The sequence below is a fragment of the Globicephala melas genome, chromosome 21 (assembly GCF_963455315.2).
Source record: "Globicephala melas chromosome 21, mGloMel1.2, whole genome shotgun sequence".
Lineage (NCBI taxonomy): Eukaryota > Metazoa > Chordata > Mammalia > Artiodactyla > Delphinidae > Globicephala > Globicephala melas.
Genome location: NC_083334.1, coordinates 29,493,052 through 29,513,725, shown reverse-complemented (window position 1 = coordinate 29,513,725; position 20,674 = coordinate 29,493,052). Strand labels below are relative to the sequence as shown.

General features: G+C 38.2%; 1 protein-coding gene across 4 annotated transcripts in view; it reads left to right on the top strand.

Moving 5' to 3' along the window:
- NSD3 (nuclear receptor binding SET domain protein 3) overlaps positions 1-20,674 on the top strand; it is a 108,435-nt gene that overhangs the window by 53,905 nt on the left and 33,856 nt on the right. For 3 of the 4 annotated variants that reach the window (XM_030833398.3, XM_030833380.3, XM_030833371.3), the window contains exons 5-12: positions 1,667-1,821; positions 3,327-3,842; positions 5,977-6,103; positions 9,613-9,713; positions 11,845-11,890; positions 14,830-14,960; positions 15,333-15,461; positions 16,100-16,226. In XM_030833398.3, the coding sequence (XP_030689258.1) occupies positions 1,667-1,821; positions 3,327-3,842; positions 5,977-6,103; positions 9,613-9,713; positions 11,845-11,890; positions 14,830-14,960; positions 15,333-15,461; positions 16,100-16,226 (1,332 nt within the window). Of the gene's footprint in view, positions 1-1,666; positions 1,822-3,326; positions 3,843-5,976; positions 6,104-9,612; positions 9,714-11,844; positions 11,891-12,784; positions 14,356-14,829; positions 14,961-15,332; positions 15,462-16,099; positions 16,227-20,674 lie in introns of those variants that run through there. The other variant, XM_030833417.3, reaches the window with a different exon arrangement.

The following is a 20,674-nucleotide window of genomic DNA, read 5'->3' as shown; positions in this document are numbered from 1 at the left end:
CTGAGAAAAATTTTAAATATTTACCAATTCATTTTTAAAAAGCTACTGTATGTTATATTATTAATTCTGTTTTTATGAAAAATATTTTCTCAAGCAAAAAAATTGAGAAGAATGGTATTTTTACATTTTTGCAAATCTCTTTAATGACTGGCTTAACTGAAGACACTAGATTCTCATATCTGCTTCTACATTCAGTCTGTTATGGTTTGTTGTTTTGGTTGAAGAAAATGAAGATAATCTGGCCTCACACAGATGTGTAGTTGGAAAAGGGAAGAGTATTTTAATAATAGCCTTTTCAGATAACTGTGGGTATATTTCTTTGATATTGCCCCCAAACTCAGCAAGTGGTGGGGTAGTTGCAATATGGAATCTGAAATCCTATCAATAAACTTTTTGTACTTGGTTTCTGCCTTGCACTTTGAATGGATCATTTGCCTTTCATGACTTTGTAACATCATACATTGGCCATTTAAAAAATATTGCATGCATATCTTCCAAATGTTGACACATTCCTTTATAGATATTTTTAAAATCACATTCGTTGTCACCACTTACTTCATCAGAAAATTCTTAGATTATTTGGAAATTGGAAGACTCATAGGGGCAGATACTAGTTTTCCAATATTTTGATTTTTCTTGGAAGATCAAATTTTATTATTGGCAACAAATACTATCAGCTGTTTTCCTTGAAGTGACAAACTTGCTTGTTCACTTTTGAGAAAATACCTGCCAAATTCTCAAGTTCAAATAACCGTAGTTTTTCTCTTAGTCATGCTCCATGAAGAAGTGGCCAGTTCACCTTGCAGTTCAATCCCAGAAGTACTTTCCCTCAAGGCAATCTTCATACTTGCAGCGCGCAGAAGTGCTTTATGCACCCTTCCCATTTTGTCACAAGGAATACTAGAAAGACGTGTTCAAGGGTTGAGATTTAGTAAAAGTAATTTTTACTGCTTCATCAAGGATATTAAGTAAAACTGGCTTTTTTGTTTGTTTGTTTGTAACTGCCAGCATATGGCTGTGAAGGATACGGCACTAGTATAATTTGGTGTCATCGTTGCCTTTATTTGTGCTGAGATGCCAGCAGTCTGACCCACCATTGCTTTTGCTGTATTAAGTGCAAATGTCAACATCATGAAAAAGACAACATCTTGGTATTATTGTGAAGATGGTTTTGACCTTGCAGGATCCCTGGGAGAGTCTCAGTAGCCTGTCCTCCCCTTACCACCCCCAGGTCTGTGCGCCACACGTTTTTGTCATTAGAAAAGCAGTTTGACCAGCAATTGGCTTTTGAAAGTCCAAGAAAATATGTTATGCATTTTTTTGAAGGAAAAATTATTTATTTGTACCCAGATTTGTTTGTAAAAAGGTTTGAGGCAAGTAAATATAAATTGTGTAACCAAGGTAACAAATCTGACAGTTAGCAGAATTTCTGATTTTTTTTTTTTTTCTCTTAAAACTTGCTGTACCAAGTTTAATCGTTTGGGGTGATTTTTACAGTAACAATTAGTTGTGTTATTGGTAGATGTTGGATTACATCTTTGGACGATCCAAAAATGACACGTTTTAATAGGAGTAAACTAGGGAACCTGGCTTAGGTCCACAATTTTGGCAAAGTATATGTGGCTGCTTATGCTCTGAAAGGGCTAATAAGAATTTTTACTTACAGGTGCCCGGGAATATCACGTCCAATTTTTTAGCAACCAGCCAGAGAGGGCGTGGGTTCACGAAAAGCGGGTCCGAGAGTACAAAGGTCACAAACAGTATGAAGAACTACTGGCCGAGGCGACCAGACAAGCCAGCAATCACTCTGAGAAACAGAAGGTGACTGATGACATAGGAACATGGTCAATTGAATGTGGACTGTAAAGGACTTAATAATTTAGTAGAGCTTTTCATACTTGAATTCAAGCAATTAGAATGACTTATTTTAGTCCCCTAAGCTCAATTTTAATAATTCATTGTGTGTCAATAAATTTTATATGTCATATAAACAACATTATAGTCCTACTGAAAACTTTATCTGCTTAATACAATTTTGGATTCTATTTTGAATTGAATTCAAATGTACATAGTCTAGTAGATGCTAGTGAAATGAGGATTTTGTCAGAGATTTTTATGTTTTTTCCTATTTCAGCATTTTCCCCTAATTCCCCTTTATTCTTATTTAGCAAAATTGTTTTATGAAAGTAAGGTTTTAAAAATATTTAGTACTTACTCTGAGACAGGCACTGTTTTTAAGCATTTTATATATGTATTAATCCATTTAATCTTCATTACAACTTTGGTGAGGTAGATACTGTTATTCCTATTTCTGCAGATGAAGAAATTGAGGCACAGAACCCTTAAGTAGCGGGTTCAACCAAGGTCACACTAGTGATGGAACTAAAGATGTTTGTTGTGGTGGTGGACATACTAGAATTTTGACATGAACTCTTGATAATCTGTCTGGTCGAGATTTTTAAACTCAACTAATTTAGTGTGGGCCTCTGGTGATTCAGAAATATTTTCACTCTAAGCTAAATATCTTCACAGAGGATTTTGATTACTTTTATCAAACTTAACACTTCACAGTGTTTAACAGTGTTTGACATATACTGTACCGTCTCCTTGTTTCATTAGCTAATTTCTGGCTACCTCAGTCTAACCCCCTGGATAATTCCTAATTGCTTTGCTCATCTCACATACCTTTATTCAAAATTTTCTTACCTGTTTTGCCAATCCAAAGTCTTCTGATCAGGACTCTGGAAACTGTGATGCAGGTTTATTTTTCCTCTCATACGATCCTGTTTTCTTGTGTTGTATCGATTTCCACGTGTTCCTCGGGGCTCCCCTTTCTCTGCATTCTGCCCCTGTTTGCATTCTGGCACAGGCTGGCCGCTCAGCTCCAAATGCTGGCTCTGTGCCACTTACTTAGCTTTGCTGTGGTCTGTGTGGCACCCCTGAGCTTTAGGGTGTTGTCTTTAATGTTAGTGTTTTATTGGCCCCTGAAAGTTATCCTTTCTGTAATCTTTCTTCTCTCTGCCATCATCACTGCCAGCTTTTTAGGAATGTGACATGAGGAGGACGACTCCCTCTTGGAGGGACTTGTCCAGCAGAGTGGGCAACAAAGAAGGGTTTACTGTAAAAGAGTGGACCTGCATGTCCTTGATAGCAGCGCTGATTCATCAAAGTCATGGAGTTAGAACATTTCCCTTGTTTGACTGAAGACCCTGAAGATGTTTATGCATACCTGGAAAGATGATAAGACCACATGGGAAATACATGTTTTTTTAACTGTCCCTATTAGATTAAAGCATGTTCCATAATGCCTGTATCTTTCTTTACAGATTCGGAAACCCCGGCCTCAGAGAGAACGTGCTCAGTGGGATATCGGCATTGCCCACGCAGAGAAAGCGTTGAAAATGACCCGGGAGGAAAGAATTGAACAGTATACTTTTATCTACATTGATAAACAGCCTGAGGAGGCTTTATCCCAAGCAAAAAAGAATGTTGCCTCCAAGGCTGAAGTTAAAAAAACCCGAAGGCCAAGATCAGTGCTGAATACTCAGCCAGAACAGACCAGTGCAGGCGAGGCGGCCTCCTCACTATCAGGTACTGAAATTCGGAGACACAGCCAGAGGCGGCACACAAGCGTGGAAGAGGACGAACCACCTCCCGTTAAAGTAGCCTGGAAAACGGCAGCTGCGAGGAAATCCTTACCAGCTTCCATCACAATGCACAAAGGGAGCCTGGATTTGCAGAAGTGTAACATGTCTCCAGTTGTGAAAATTGAACAAGTGTTTGCTCTTCAGAATGCTACAGGAGATGGGAAATTTATCGATCAGTTTGTTTATTCAACGAAGGTACCTTCTTTTCTCATGGGTTTTTTGGGGGAACCTAGGTATCTAGTAAGTAGTCAACCTTGGCATTTAAAAAAACCCCAGGGCTTCCCTGGTGGCGCAGTGGTTGAGAGGCCGCCTGCCTATTCAGGGGACACGGGTTCGTGCCCCGGCCCGGGAAGATCCCACATGCTGCGGAGCAGCTGGGCCCGTGAGCCATGGCCGCTGAGCCTGCGTGTCCAGAGCCTGTGCTCCGCAACGGGAGAGGCCACAACAGTGAGAGGCCCGCGTACCGCAAAAAAAAAAAACCCAAAAAACCCAAACAACACAAGGTCATAATTTGAATACCCTTTGTATTCACTGCACTTGAAATGTACAGTCAGTTTACTCTGTTTAAGATGGGGGCAAAAAAGACATAGGCAAAAAAGCTTTGCTTTTCTTCTTTTTTTTTCTCTCTTTTGTAATATCCCCATCTGTACTAGATTAATCTTGAGCTGTGCAGCCAAAATTGAGCTGAGCTCCCTAAAATCATGGAAAAAAACTGGGCACTTTGCCTGTTTCTGGTTTGTGTGGTTAGTTTTTCTTAGTTGCAAAGTATGCTGCTTATTAAATCATTTCTGTCAGTTATCTGAATTAACCGTTGTAATCATTATACCTGTTGCTCTGTTTGGTTGCACCAGCAATTTTGTTTGGCTCATGCTGACCTGCGATAGCTCATACATTTTAGAGAAGTACCAGAACTGTGTTTGTTCTGTCACAATGAACTGTGGTGACAGCTTGTGTAACGGGGTGAAAGTAGCCTCTTCAAACGGAATGCCTCCCTCAGACAGCCCTGGGCCTCCATTTAGGGCGCTCACACTTTAGCTTGAAGACTTTAAAGCTCTTTTACAACATTTGTACTTTCTATTCCGTGTACCTCTTCACTACCCTCCCAGCCGACACCACAACTGTGGGCTTGTGAATCCAAATTCAGTGGCACCTCATGGATGTGTGCTGTTTAAAGAATTCTGTTCTGATTTCCTAACGTTGTCTTATGCACATTAAAATAAATATAGGTGCACCTCATTGGTGATATATTTTCCTAAAGAGAAGCATAAGGGTCCTCTGTTAACCTGTTTCTGCCTATAGGTTCAACCGATTTCAGTAAGGCGAAGCTCCTTGGAAAAACTTAAGTTACAGTCCCCACTTGGTTCTGTTGACAGCTTTGACTCGCAAGTAAATACTTTGTATCTTTTTCGAATGCGAATTGGCTTCATTCTTGGAGCTGGTTTTTATCTGCTTTTGGATGCACAAATCAAACTTTGTCACCCCCCCCAAAGAGTGCTATTTAAATCAAATTTGAGATAAAACTGACCTTTTAAAAATGAAAGCTTTAAAAATACATATACTATATTTATAAATCACTCCTTTATTTCACTGCATTAAAAATACCTAAAATGAGACAGAACTGTAATTCTCCCTGCCTTCTCTCTGCTCCAGATTGCTTATGGGGTGCACATTTTCATCACACTTCTGTAATCTAAGGATATCCTTGTCTTTCAAAGACGTGTTGATATTTTTATCTGTAGTAGGGTACTTTACCACATGAAAATGACTATAGTTCTCTTACTGTGATATGGGTAAAGGGAGAGACTATTCAGACCAGAAAATATTTTGGTTTTGACAGAAAATTAGATGATACAGGTTTATTTTTTAGTGATATTCATCATCTGGACTTAGAAAACAGGTTTTTTTCCCCCACATAGTCTCATTGTACATTTTAGAGTACATCCTGATGACTTAATAAAATTGTTCTGATAATGGCTAAGATAATAAATTAACTGCAATCAAAGACCATATAAAATCCAAGCACAGGGCTTCCCTGGTGGCGCAGTGGTTGAGAGTCCGCCTGCCGATGCAGGGGACACGGGTTCGTGCCCCGGTCCGGGAGGATCCCACGTGCCGCGGGGTGGCTGGGCCCGTGAGCCACGGCCACTGAGCCTGCGCGTCCGGAGCCTGTACTCCACAACGGGAGAGGCCACAGCGGTGAGAGGCCCACGTACCGCAAAAAAAAAAAAAAAAAATCCAAGCACATTATGATGGTCTTAAGGCATCTTTATAAGCCAATGATGCCATTTGCCTGGTAATCACCTATTTTTTAATTTGCCTTATTTTGAAGGGAATTGGTAACAAAACAGAAATAAGTGTCAGGGGACAAGACAGACTTATAATTTCTACACCAAACCAGAGGAATGAAAAGGCAACTCAGAATATGTCATCTCCGGAAACAGCATCTGGTCCTGCAGGTGGGTATGAATGTAGAGTACGTTCCCATTGGAGTTCTTGGTTCTGCTTGACTGTCACATGGCAGCTCTGTTCCTATCAAAATCAAATTATATTTTAAAAATGAAATCATAAAAGTGATTATTTCAATAGGAAAGAATGGTTTAGGGGCCAGAGAGCTTTATTGATAGTAATAGTTATTTTTCCTACAGGAATTTAAATAATAGGATTCTATAATGAAAAGACTATAGTTATACAGTCTGTACATATCTGACTAGATGCACCATTTGATGATCTCTCTGCATGAGAATAACAGCTTTAATTTTCCAGCACTATTAACACATTCTTACTATTTCCTCCTTTATCCCCTATTGGACACAAATTGGTAGATGCCCACACTCTCCATTATTCTTAGGTGTGCTAGATGTCAGCAGTTGAGGGGTTCGGACCTAGCTCTCTTATAATCTTCTCTGATTAACAGATACCATGAATTGAAAATCAAGCTACATTATTGTTGCTCAAAGAAGAAATGCCTGTATTTAGTAAGATCGTGCCTTTGGAATAGGCAAAGTAATTTTTATTAAGAGACTGACTGAGGATCTTATAGAAGCTTAATTGAGTGTCTGGTGGATTTGGTTTATATAACAGTATTACTGCTGCATACAGCTGTTAAGAAAAGAGTTAGATACCAACTAACTTGGTCATTTGAAATCTTAGGAGGAAGGAGTTTATTTCAATTTGTTCTTTCACATTTTTTTTTTGGAATCTAAGAAGTGACCAAATAATTTTCTAGAAGGATTAAAGTCTTAAGACCCAAGGTAGTAATCTTGGATCAGTAGTAGCTCAGGCAAACCTGTAATTGAGTGGCACTAAGGGGTAAGTATTTTTGTAAGGGAAATTTTGAGTAAGATTCTTCTTATTATAAAAGCTAAATTAAAACAATCATTATTCAGGAAAGAACTTGCAGCCCTTTATTTTCAAGAAAGGGCTGCAGGATGGGGAAAGGTGTTGCCACGGGGACAGGGCATAGTAAATAGAATGCCTTTATTCAACAGTGAGTTGGGAAAGGAAGCTGCAGTAAGGTAAGGAGGGAGTAGCAAAGTCCAGAACCAGATCTGCAACTTGTATCACTTCAAAATACTGTATAAAAAATGAAATTATAATGAAGCAATGAATAATGGACTTAGAAGATTTTGCATTAATTAGCCATAATTGAAAATGTTTGTTACCTTCTTTGATACCACAAGACTCTTTTGGCCTCAGTGCTCTGTAGTTAGGTCTATCAGTTTTGTCATCTTTCTTTACTGTTAAACTGTTAGTTTATTGTTAAACTGTTTACTGTTAAACTGTTAGTAATTTGTCTGAATGTAAGTGTGATATTTAGACTAGGAGGATCATTACTTAAACATCTGCATTCTCCGAACTAGGGAGAAAGTAAATTCTTCATAGGATATTAGATTGATCTTAAATATTAAACTTTTACTTTTAATGGAGATTGTTTTTTCTGCCCCTCAGCTACTGAACATTTTATCTTCATGTAGTCTTTTCATTTCAATTTAAGTTCTGCTGTGGATTTTCTTCTTTTCCTTCTTTTTTTTTTTCTTTTCTAGTGAAAGCTAAAGGTGGAAGGTTATAATTCTTTATATCAAGAAAAAGCCCAGTTCCTTCCTCAGGCAGACATAATGTAATGAGATTGTAAATTAACGTTGCAGCCTTAATTTAGGGATGAGCGCTCTAAAGCTTTGACCTTGGTTTAAATTTGGTTACCAGCCGTAGTTGATAAGCATATTTTATCTTTTTACATGACCATTTTGTTCCTTGCGAAAATAACTTCAGTAGTTGAAAAGTCAGAAAAGAGACCCGATCTCCCTTCAGAAACCAATTGTACCATTATCTCATTTGGTGTTAACTACTCATGGGGAATTCTCCAGCCTTTTCTTAGTAAATTTAGGTGCTACATAGGATGTGTGGCACTGCTACATTTCTATGGTTTGAGGAGTTGTATCTGCATTTCTACCAGATTTCTAAGCTATTTTCCAAATCCAGAGATGCTCACTTCTCCTCTCTTAGAACATAAATATAATACTTTTTAGTGTCTTTAAATGTAGTAGAATGTATATGTTCTTCGGGTAGCTTTCAGAATAATTTTACGGAGTCACCACATTGTCTTATCTTTGTAAGACAATAGAGCAAATATCATTTGCCCTTGCTAGAACAATTTTGTTGTCATTCTCAAAACAAGGTTTTTTGTTTGTTTGTTTTACGCAGTTCTATTTTCATTTTCCTCTTCCCTGGTAGGTCTTGAGTGTTGATGACTATACTGAAATGTGAATCTCTGGAATACTCAGGTGTCTGTGAGGGTAGGGTACCTGTTGTCTTAGTTAACGTTTTCATCATTGTAAGGAGAAGAGTGAGAGTAAAGGACACATTCATTTTGTGACTTCTCTGCTAGAAATTAATTAAGCACAACTCAGAAACAATACATTATCATCAAACTACCTACTCCTTCCCCCCAAAAAGTAGTGGGATCCTTCTTTGTTTTGGCTTTGAACAAAGGTGAGGAAAGCCCTTTCCACATAAACAAGAACAATGAAACCAGAAAATATACAGGTGATATGGAACACTTCATTGAGGTAGCTTCTGCAAGGTGATTATTATCTAGCAAGGACTGTTTAGGTGGTCCAAGCACTGAAAAGATGGAGAACAGCTGTGCTGAAGGTATCATTCCTTCTTAAGGTCACAGAATGAATCATTCTGTGATTCATTCCTGACTTAGTGTTTCTTCACATTGCGGCCTTCAGTCTTAAGTTTTATCCTTTCCAAAATGGGGTCTATGTGAGTTTTCTTTCAAAGAATTTTACTGTTTAAAAATCTTCATAGTTTCTTTTTTTCACCATTTAATATTAAATAGCTTGATAATTTGTTTCAACTAGTTTTCCATGACTAATTATTTCTAAGTTATACAAGTCCCTTGATAGTCAAATTAATGATTCAGTTTTAGTCCCATTTTTGTGCGTTTCCTGCTTTTTTCCCTTTGGTTGTTAATGATATAACAATAGCAAAACCAGCACCTAGCACTATTAAGCATTTTACGTGTAGAATTAATTTATTTGTTAAAATACAAAATACATAGTACCGATTGAATTTTGAACCATTAATTCCTAATGTCAACTGAGAATAAAATCATTTTCATCCATCCCCTCAGTCCCTTCATCCCTTCAGTTATTATTACCTAAATGTGTTTATCTGCTGTTTTGGTTTGACTTGACAATTTTTAAAAATCCAATCCCTCTTTATCTGTATAGTTCAGAGTGCGTTATGACTCCTAGTCTCAACCCATCAACTTTTACAATTTGATCTATACAATTTTTTTAATGTACTCCCAAGTGTTTAATAGTTTTTTTAATGAGTTATAGTTAAAAGACCAAAAGTAATGGATAAGAAAAGGAAGGAATTTGGTCAGATCTTAATTACTTGAATGTCAGTTACTCAAGTGAGGTTTTATTGTTTGTTCGTTTGAATTGTCTTTTAGGCTCAGTAGAAAAGAAACAACAGAGAAGATCCATTAGAACCCGTTCCGAATCAGAGAAATCCACTGAGGTCGTGCCAAAGAAGAAGATCAAAAAGGAGCAGGTTGGCTTCCCACATGTAGAGGGTTAACCGTCGTATTTGTGAGTGTTGTGGCTTATGCTGGTGTCTTAAAAGAAAGAGAGACTCCCCCCACACTGGCTTTCCTTTCCGGACTACCTAATGCTTCTGTCCTGGTGAATCCCAGTGCCCAGTCCTAATACAACCATCCCTGTGATGCTGCTTCAAGCATTTTCACAGAAAACGATCAGGCTTCAGGAGATGGGAAGTCAGTGGTACAAGACTTCTAAAGAATTCCTCACATTGATTTTGACATTTCAGTTACGAGCAAAATAATTTCATGTTTTCGTGATTTTTATTTGGAACCATCATTGAGTTCCCTTTTTTTTTTAATTTTAATTTTTGGTTTAAGCTGCTGGTATATATTATTTTTATTTTTTAAACAGACCAAATTAATTTACCTATAAGAGTTTTATTTAAGAAACAGATAATCATAGATGATCTGGTTTTTCTGTTGGTATCACAGATTTTTTGGAATGTTATTTTCCCAGTGGAATGGCACTCACCTGTTACTAAGTTATCAGATACACACTATTTATGTAAAAAGAAGGAGGGGCATTTTGACGGAAGGGTATTCAGCCAGTGTAATCAATACAGCAATAGGCATATTAAATTACCTTTTCAAAGAAATGTTTGGAAATCGTTAACTCCTTTAACTTAAATTCACAGTCAGAATTTTTCTTAATTTGTTAAAGTGAAAGAATATCCAGTTTTATACCCAGACAGCTGCTACTAAACAAAAAGAATTGTGAATAGTATTAGTTCCAATAAGCTTTATATTTTTAAAACCACTTAAATATGGAAGAATGTGAAGTTTTCTATTTAAATTATTTCCTTCAGAATTTTAAACTTCCAAACTTAAGAGGTGATTTTGTGGGTACTCTATGGAATCATCAGACATGTAAAACAGTTTTTCCAGAAATATTTAACAAAAATTTAAATAATATCCTAATTTGTCATTCATTTATCATAATTAGCTTTCATACTTAGGAAATTATATTCCAAAAAATCTTTCTAACCTCTTGCAGATCTCCAGTATTCCTTTCCAAAATGAAGTTGTGATTTTGCCAGCTGGTTCCCAAATTCAGTCTGTGACCAGTCAGTCTAAAATTAATAAGGAGAATGAGTACAAAAACTGGGATGGATTGTTAATGCCACTGTGTTTATAGTTAGTAGTAAAACAATACCAGTGATTGTTTAGAAGATTTTATATTTGTATTACTAATTGTATCTTATAAAAGCACTTCTGTTGTATGTTTTTTTTACTTGTTGTAAAAGAAAAAATAAAAATTTTTTTAAAAAGCTTAGAATAATCCTTAAATATTTACAAAATGTGTTGCAACATGCATATTTCACCACTCAGAGAAACATTAAATCCAATTCATAGCTTAAGCAGGTACTCCTCCAAATGGCATCCTTTCTTTAATTCCAATGGTTCAATCCTCAAATTACCACGTGTTTTACATAAACATTGGCAGAATAACTTCTGATCTCGCTCTCCTAATGTAGGATCAAGACACTGTTCATAAGACACTCAAGAAAGTGCTTTTGCAATATCACAAACTTATTTTCTTAAGTTTGTACTAGCAGCAAAAGTATTGAGCTTCCAGCTGTATGGAGCCCTGTAGCACTCTCTACAGAGAGGGTCCTGATTCCCAGCAACTTAGATGTGAGTGCAGGCGCGGAAGGGTCTTAAAGTGGCGTGAGTTACATTAACCTGAGTATCATAGTAAGTAAAAATTTATCCTAACGTCTTTGGGGCGGGAGGGGTTTATAGCAACATCGGGGCTGGTTGCAGAAACAACCCCTCTCCTGCCTCCCAGACACTGAGGAAAGTATTTGTGTTCTTTTCATATACCAAGGGAATGGTGGGAAAGGTCGTTGCTCAAAAGCATGTGGCTGTGTGTTGTCACTTGGTATCCAGCACAGGCAGCTAGAATTTAAACCCTCCCTGACCCTGAGACAGAGAACTTTACCAGAAAATGGGACCGAGTCCAGATTTCAGATACATTAATCGCTCATCATTACTTAGATTGATCGAAGTATTATTTTTTTCCCTCTGTTAATTAAGTGAAAAAAAATTCCCCATTAATGCTGTATTTTTCTGTCCAAACAGGTTGAAACAGTTCCTCAGGCTACAGTGAAGACTGGATTACAAAAAGGTGAGTTATTATAATGTTGCTCTGCATTTCCTTGATTAAAAACAATTTGAAAGAATTATTTGTACTTCATGTATTTTTGTGTGTCTCTGTAAATCACTTGTCGCTCTTCAGTCGATAATTTGTGTGAAATTGAAGTATTCCCGTGTTTGTGTGTGTGTGCGCGCATGCGTGCGTGTGTGTCTTTTAGAATTGATCTTACTCTGTGCCTCCATGTGAAAAGTCTTATTTGTTTTGGTAAATTGGAGAACACCACGTAGGCTTGATACTGTTTCCAACTTTTCTCCATAAGATTCTGGGGTTTCACTGGTTTATAAACTAGGGATGTGACGAATCCACTTTTTTTGGTATTCGACTGAATACCGAATAGTAGCTATGTCAATAGTGGTCAAACATGGACTATGACAAATCAGACAAGACAACCTGATTGAAAAAAAAAAAATCTTGCCACATTTATTTTTACAGTGCTGTAAAATCTTTTTGTATATTAAAATGATTCGTAGCATATTTATGGCCATTATTTGATGACCTTATGCAGAATCTATTTGAGATATGCACAAAGTTTAAGAAACCTTAAACTTAAGTCTGTACTTTTCTGTGTGCAATTTGACTACAGTACAAACTCCATAGCATGATTCGTGCGTTTTTGGTGAGATCAGACTGTATTTAATACCTGTAGTTTACTCTGGGCAAATTGCATTATTTAAAAAAAAAAAAAAAACACCAGCCTCTCTGCATTCTCGGGGAGAAGTCTGCAGCGATGGTCTCCGTGGAGATCCTCAGCAGAACTGAACAGCCTCTCGGAGGGAACACTGCTTGGCGGAGCTCCAAGAAAAGACATCGCGATCGCTGCGAGATTAGGAGGCCTGATTGCGTTGTGTTTCCACCATTCCACAGGGTCGGCGGACCGGGGAGTGCAGGGCTCTGTCAGATTCAGTGACAGCTCCGTCTCCGCAGCGAGTGAGGAAACTGTGGACTGAGATTCCTGTACAATTTCATCCCAGAAACTCCAGACTTGTAGTCTCCATGCAAGATTTCTTTGTCGGCGGCTCGATAAACAGTTTCTTTGTTTTCAATTTTGATTTTGCCAATCATCATTATGGGCATTTTCCTGCCTGATTTCTTTTTCAAGACTCTGAACAATTGCTTTAACATTCAAATGATTTTTTTTTTCTTTTCTTTTTTTTTTTTTTTTTTGGTCTGAGCTGGATGGGTACAGCTTAAATCATGGGTCCAGCCTAAAAACCACCGTTTAACTTACACTGATCAATTTCAACATGGACTGTTTTTGGGTTTTTTTTTGTTTTTGTTTTTGTTTTTTTTAAAAAATAAAGCGTCATTAATGCACATCTGCAGGGTTTTGCCAAACAGCCCAAACTGTATACATTACAATCATTAAAAGCTCTTATTTTTTTTAACATTAGTGCCGTTATCATGGAGAACAGCGTGGTGGCTGCCTTTGGCAGCCTGTCCTTTTTCTAGCATTTTCAGAAACTCATCGGAAATGGCGGTACCTGTGTTTCCCTTCGAAAGCCTCTCAGTACAGCACTCCTGTTCCTCTGTTAAAACTCCTTGTTAATCCAGTGATCTTTTAGGCCAAGGAAATATTTTGTGGTGGTGTTCTGGGTCCATACACCAGCAATGAAGGAGATAGATTTGTGTACTTGTGTTTTTTAATCAGCGTTAACACGGGCAGGCACCCTCATTTGTAGATGTAAGGAAACATTCAGTGAAAACCTTGTAGGATGGGATGTGATAACGAGGTTCCAGTAACCTGAGCAGTCTAACGAGGTCCACATCCTCCTGCACAGACCGTGCCGCACACCAAGTGCTGTTCCCGCTCAGCCTTTGCGGATCTTCATGGCCTCGGGAGACCTGTTTCTCCATGGTCTCTTCTGGACTGCACACTTCCACCATAGCTTGCTGGGCTGATCTAGATGTCTGTTTGTTGTATGGAAATTTTGGGGGAAAAAAAAAATCTAAAACACAAACTGTGGGTTGAAATATTAACCGTCTCCTTGGTTCCTTGGTATTCACCGTGCCTGATCTGCACATTTCATCGTGGCTGTTTCTGTATAGCCTATACTGCATTAGCCCAAGAGATTGTTGCTTTGTAACTTTTTGCACTATTGTTTTGGCTGGATTTGTATTACACACCGTTTTAAAAAAAAAATTCCACACTATTCTCTGCCTTTTTTTTTTTTTTTTCATATTTATTCCTTCCCTCACCAAGTCCACACAGAGGCCTCTCATCCAGCTCTTCGTGATTTGGCTGCACTTGAACATTGTCTGTTTACAGCCCTCAGCACTGTGCCTCCTAGATGGCATGACGTATGTAGCTGTGCTGCAACACTTGTAATGGTCACAGTAAATGCCCTTCACCCAAGAAGTCTCAGATGAACAATTGTGAACATCCAGGATTTATCTGGGGGGCAATAATCAACTGAATTGCAAAATTCGGGGGAAAATGGCACTATCCGTGTACGAATCGAATACAAATCAAAGATTTGTCACATCCCTAATAAAAACAAGATGGAGGTGTCTCTGCGACCATATTTGTAAGCTACACAGTGTGTTGGGTTTTATGTCTTCCCCCTCCAAATTGAATGGTTCTTTGGATTGCTCCAAATCGATCAGCTGTCCTGCAGTTTTGATAGAATTGGTTTTTAGGTTGGAACTTGGGCTCTGTTGCCCGAAAATAGCTTTAGAGCAGGAGCACGGAATTGAGTGTTTTAATAGAGCGGTTGTAAATTACATCACTTACCATCAGGAAGGTCAGAAGCTTATGAAATTTTGACTCGTGACTTCAGTGTTACAAAGAGAGCTATGCTTTTTTTCACACTACAGATGAGTTTGGGGAAAGAAAATATTCTCCCACAAAAAAATTAAAACAACAAACTTTAAGTACTATTTTAGGATTAATTTCGGTGTGTTGTATTAAGGTGCCAGCGAGATTTCAGATTCCTGTAAACCTCTAAAGAAAAGAAGCCGCGCCTCAACTGATGTAGAAATGGCTAGTTCCACGTACAGAGACACGTCTGACTCCGATTCCAGAGGACTGAGTGACCTGCAGGTAAATATGTCCCAGGGCCTGGGCGCAGTGTTGTCTCACTTTGCCAGACCAAGCAACCAAGTAATGCTTTGCCTGACTTTCTCGGCGAGAACAGGGAATTTTTTTTTAAATGCTGGTAGAAAAGAAATCATTTTGGTCATTTTGTAACTTACGGGTCTCCTAATTTTGCTGGTCTCTTACATAACAGGAGCGTAGTTTTTTAATTGTAACAGTTTCTCTCAAAACACCAGACATTGGGTATCCAGGGGTTTTAGAAGGGAGGAAGAGGTTGTGTGAAGGTTTCTTTGAGCAAGTCTTAACTAGGATTTTCGTAGCACCTAATTTTGAGGAAACTTTTGTTTTTCTTAAAAATGTGTTCTGTTTTCCATGTAGGTAGGCTTTGGAAAGCAAGTCGATAGCCCTTCAGCTACTGCAGATGCAGATGTTTCTGATGTGCAGTCCGTGGACTCAAGTTTGTCAAGAAGAGGCACTGGAATGAGTAGGAAGGACACTGTATGTCAGGTAGGCAGGCAACCTGTCCTGCAGCTTGAAACAAAGGCTGTAATATCCTGCCAGTAATACACTTCCCTCCTGTTTGAGAGGTTAGTATCTTTCTAAGTTATGATACTGCTTTCAAGCTACAGATCTACAAGCCACTTCAGGCTCTTTTCTTCCCTTTCGGAGTTGGAATACTTACTATTCACGTGTAAGTGCCAGTCTTCACTGTGATGCTCCCTTATTAATTGGAAGTAAATGGCAGATGGCTGACTTCAAAAACATCTTCTCAGATTGAAGTTGGTATTAAAGTTTTTAATGTATATTTACCCTTTTTGAAAAATACTGCTTTGCACTCTGAAGAAGAGTTAAAGTATGCAGATTCCAAAGAAGGAATCATAAAAGATCAAGTATGACTTTTAAACTTTATACATATTGGGTCTGGAAATAGTTATCTGGTTCAGCGGTTCTCAAAGGGAGGGCCAAGGACCAGCAGCATTGGCATTGTCAGGGTGCTTATTGGAAATGCAGATTCTCGAGCCCCACCCGAGACCCGCTGAATCAGAAACTGTGGACCCAGTAATCTGTGTCTTAACAGACCCCCCCAGTGGTCCTGATGCCTGCTACAGTTTGAGCACAGCTGGGTTTTTTTTGCCATGTTACAGATCTGTGAAAGCTCTGGGGATTCTCTGATTCCTTGCGAGGGAGAGTGCTGCAAACACTTCCACCTGGAGTGCCTGGGACTGACATCATTCCCTGATGGAAAGTTCATCTGCGTCGAATGTAAAACTGGTGAGCGTCCTGGTAGATGTGAGAAGATGGGGGTGAGGGTGGAGGAAGTGCAGTGCCCGCATCTTCCATGACATCACACTCTCTTACCATGTTTATGTAGCTCGTATCTCCTCTCCCATAGCTATTCCAACAAATTAAGACCATCCAGTGATTAGGCTTCCTGACATCTAAAGAGCAGTTTGTAATATTATTGTCAGATCTCCTCCCACTAGTGCCTTTACCATAAAATCTGTCAAATCATCGAGATGTATTTATGTTTTATCTAAAGAGCTATACAAAGTTTGTAGAGTGAATTATTTTTCAGGTGGGTTTGAGATTTTTGTGCTCAATAAATTGATCTAAAATCCCTTGACTTTATAGACCAGAATAAGTGTCCGTCACAGACTATAACCATGGGGATTGTATTTTTAGTGGAAAGATGGAACTATCAGAAATTGTTTTTAAAACATGGGGGTTTTGGAGTCATCATTTATCTCTTATACCCCATGTATAGACTGCCACCTGTCAAAATAACTTACAGAGAAAGAAATATGTAAGTTTATATTTCTTCTCTGTGTAGCCATGATTCTAGTTAAGTCATGGAAAGCAGAAAATAGAATTGTTTAATTTGTACCAATAAGGTAAGTGAAAAGTCACCTGGAGATGACCTGGTAGTGCTTCTAGGAACCGTGTTCACGTTTCTGTGGGTTTTGTTTTGGTTTTGCTGTGAGAAGCTGTGAGCCAGTTGGATGTCGAGTATTTACGATATGCTGACCTTACCTTTGTACCTTATTATTTTCCTACTCCTTTCCTCCCATTATTTGGATTCTCATAGATACTTATTTTATTCTTTTTTACTCGTAGGCCTCCAAAAATCCTTTGTATGTTCTAGATTCCATTAGAACAGTAACTTTGTTTTTAACCAAATACTTTCTAAATGCCAGATGCTCTTAGTACTGAGCGTTTTATCTTCTTATCTCATTTGCTCCTCACTACATTATGAGATAGATACTATTATTATTTCCATTTTACAGAATGTGAAACTGAGGATTAGAGAGTTTGTTTTCCAGCCTTGCCCAGAGTCACAGAGACACACATGGTGAAACTGGGGTTCAGGCCCAGGAGGCAGAGCTTGACCCCAGAGTCCTTGCCCTTTACCGTTGCCTTCTGCCACCTTGACTCAGTAGGATGGGAATCACATAGCACATATCCTGACCACAGACACACACACACTCACCTACATACACAGGCAAAAATTAAGCTACACAAGCTGTTTTAAACAAATAACTTATATTTTTTCCCTATGTAAAATATCATTTTATTTATCACATTTAGACTCTGCAGTAAAGCTTTTGAACAGTCTGCCAGCTGGCAGCCTCAGGGTCAGATTATCTGCACAGTGTTTTATTTGGCCCTCAGAACGAGTTTTGAATGTGTTAACTTGGATCAGGCACATACTCCTTGTTCCCCATATTCCCTACCAGACACTTTTTCTAAAACCCTGTCACTCAGTCATTGATGTAATCTGCCTGGCCCCATTAAGCATTCAGATTTGCAGCCTGATAAGTTACTGATAGGAAGGACCATGTATCTAAGTATTAAAACACTCTTAGGGCTTCTCCTCTAACTATAGAATCCAGCAGAATTCTGCCAACAAAGGTTCGATATAATCTAATTGGGTACACAACTAACAGAAAATTTAAGAAGGAAATTTGCTTTAAAAACAATTAAGTAGAACAAAGTTGGAGGACTCACACTTCCTGATTTCAAAATTTACTACAAAGCTACAGTAATTAAAGCAGTGTGGTACTGGCATAAAGGCATATAAACCAATGGAATAGAATAGGGAGCCCAGAAATAAACTCACATATATGGTCAAATGATTTTTTAACAAGGGTGCAAACACTGTTCAATGGGGAAAGGATAGTCTTTTCAATAAATGGTGCTGGGAAAATTAGATCCACATGCAAAAGAAGTTGGACCCTTACCTTATACCATACACAAAAATTAATTCAAAATGGATCAAAAACCAAAACATAAGAACTGAAACTATAAAACTCTTAGAAGAAAACACCAAAAACCCCCAAATAACCCAATTCAAAATTGGGCAAAGGACTTGAAGAGACATTTCTCCAAAGAAATACACAAATGGCTAGTAAGACATGAAAAAATGTTCAACATCATTAGTAATCCAGGAAATGCAAATCAAAACCACAAAAGTAATTGTTTTTCAAACTGCTTTTGATATATTTACTATCACATGAAAATCAGTTTGATACCAATGTGGTACACTACCAACATACTAGGAGTGAAAACTCAGATTCTTCAAACCATTGTTTAAGATCATTTACGAAGTCTTTTTTTGTTTATCAAAAGATAAAACACTTCACATGTAAAAAGTATTACAGGATACATGCCCGATAAGTTCTTATACTGCCACTTTCTGTTGTTTAAGACAAATGTGACTTCTGGAAAGAAAGCATTTTCATTTGCCCTTTTGAATAAAATGTGTAACAGGGAATTTTACTTATTACTTTCTTAGTCTAAAGGAAGACCATGTGCTAGTGAGGAGGGGAGGGTAGTGGAAGTGTGCCCATGCTGGAGCTCTAAACGTAAGTCTCACAGGGGTTTATAGCTCAGTCAGCTCTGTTAGTGTGACGGTACCACTAATTACAACAATTTTCATTTATGTTAGACTTACTTTGATAATTATGCAAGTGAAAGCCTGTTTCATTTTTACGTAGGGCAGTTTATGCATTAGGTAAAGTCACACCTTTTAAACTTTAAAATAATTTTCTTTTAATTTTTAAAATTTCTAAAAGTTATTTTATTTTTTTATGGTTTTTAAGAAAATATTTATTTTATTTATTTATTTTTGGCTGCATTGGGTCTTTGTTGCTGCGCACGGGCTTTCTCTAGTTGCGGTGAGCGGGGGCTACTCTTCGTTGTGGTGCGCAGGCTTCTCATTGCGGTGGCTTCTCTTGTTGCGGAGCATGGGCTCTAGGCCCCCAGGCTTCAGTAGTTGCAGTGCACGGGTTCAGTAGTTGTGGCGCACGGGCTCAGCTGCTCCGCGGCATGTGGGATCTTCCCGGACCAGGGCTCGAACCCGTGTGCCCTGCATCGGCAGGCGGATTCTGAACCACTGCGCCACCAGGGAAGCCCTAAAAATTTTTAAAAACAGTACTATTGGCCTTCCCTGGTGGCACAGTGGTTCAGAATCCGCCTGCCGATGCAGGGCACACGGGTTCGAGCCCTGGTCCGGGAAGATCCCACATGCCGCGGAGCAGCTGAGCCCGTGCGCCACAACTACTGAAGCCCACATGCCTAGAGCCCGTGCTCCGCAGCAAGAGAAGCCACAGCAATGAGAAACCCATGCACTGCAACAAAGAGTAGCCCCCGCTCGCCACAACTAAAGAAATCCTGTGTGCAGCAACAAAGACCTGATGCAGCCAAAAATAAATAAATAAATAAATTTATTTAAAAAACAAAACAAAACAGTACTATTGCTTTCGGATCTACCAATATGTTAAAATATAGTTTGAAATTATATATATGCAACAGGACATCAACAACAAAAATAACCCTGCTGTACTCTGTTTTATTTGTATAACGAAGCCAAACAAACAAAAAATTTGAACATCACAGTTGTAAGTACTAATTTTAAAGAATTTTTATAATTCAGCCAGTTTAACACTGCTCTATTTTATTTCTACAACAAAGCCAGTTAACAACAACAAAAATTTGAATATCACAGTTTTAAGTCCTGATTTTAAAGTTTTATGACTTAGCCAGTTTGTAATGGTTAGGTACTTCCAAAACCAAATATAACTTTCTGTAAAAAATTAAAACAAAAAACTATTCCTTGTATTTTTTGTCTTTCAGAATTTTATAGCATCATAAGAAAAATGGGCAAAAGACTTGAACACTTCCCAAAAGATGATATCCAAATAAATAGTCACTTATGATTTCCATATGTAACACAGACACAAAAGGAAAACGCTAATCCTAATTTTAAAAGGCAGATAATTACAACTTTCAGTCGTATGCGGATGCAAACAATGCTTCAGTCAACATCCTTTTATATGTACAAGTCTCCCCTCTAACACAGACAGCAAGGAGTATTATAGAATTTCTAGGCCACAGGAAGTTAATGTCTCCTTTTAGAATGGATACTGCCCTGTTGCCTTCGAAGACAGTTCCTTCCAACTTAAACTCCTACCAGCAGTACATAAGAGTGCCCGTTTCCCCACGCCCTGATCAATGATGGGTATTATGAGATTCTAAGTTTTTTCCTATTTGATGAATTTTTAAAATGTTACTTGTGGTTTTAGTTAGTATTTATCTGATTACTAGCAAAGTTGAGCATTTTGGCATATGTTTATTGGCTATCTGTCTTTCTGCTTTCTGTCAATTTCCTGTTCATACTAGTCGTCCACTTTTATATTAGGCCGTTTCTATATTGATTTATA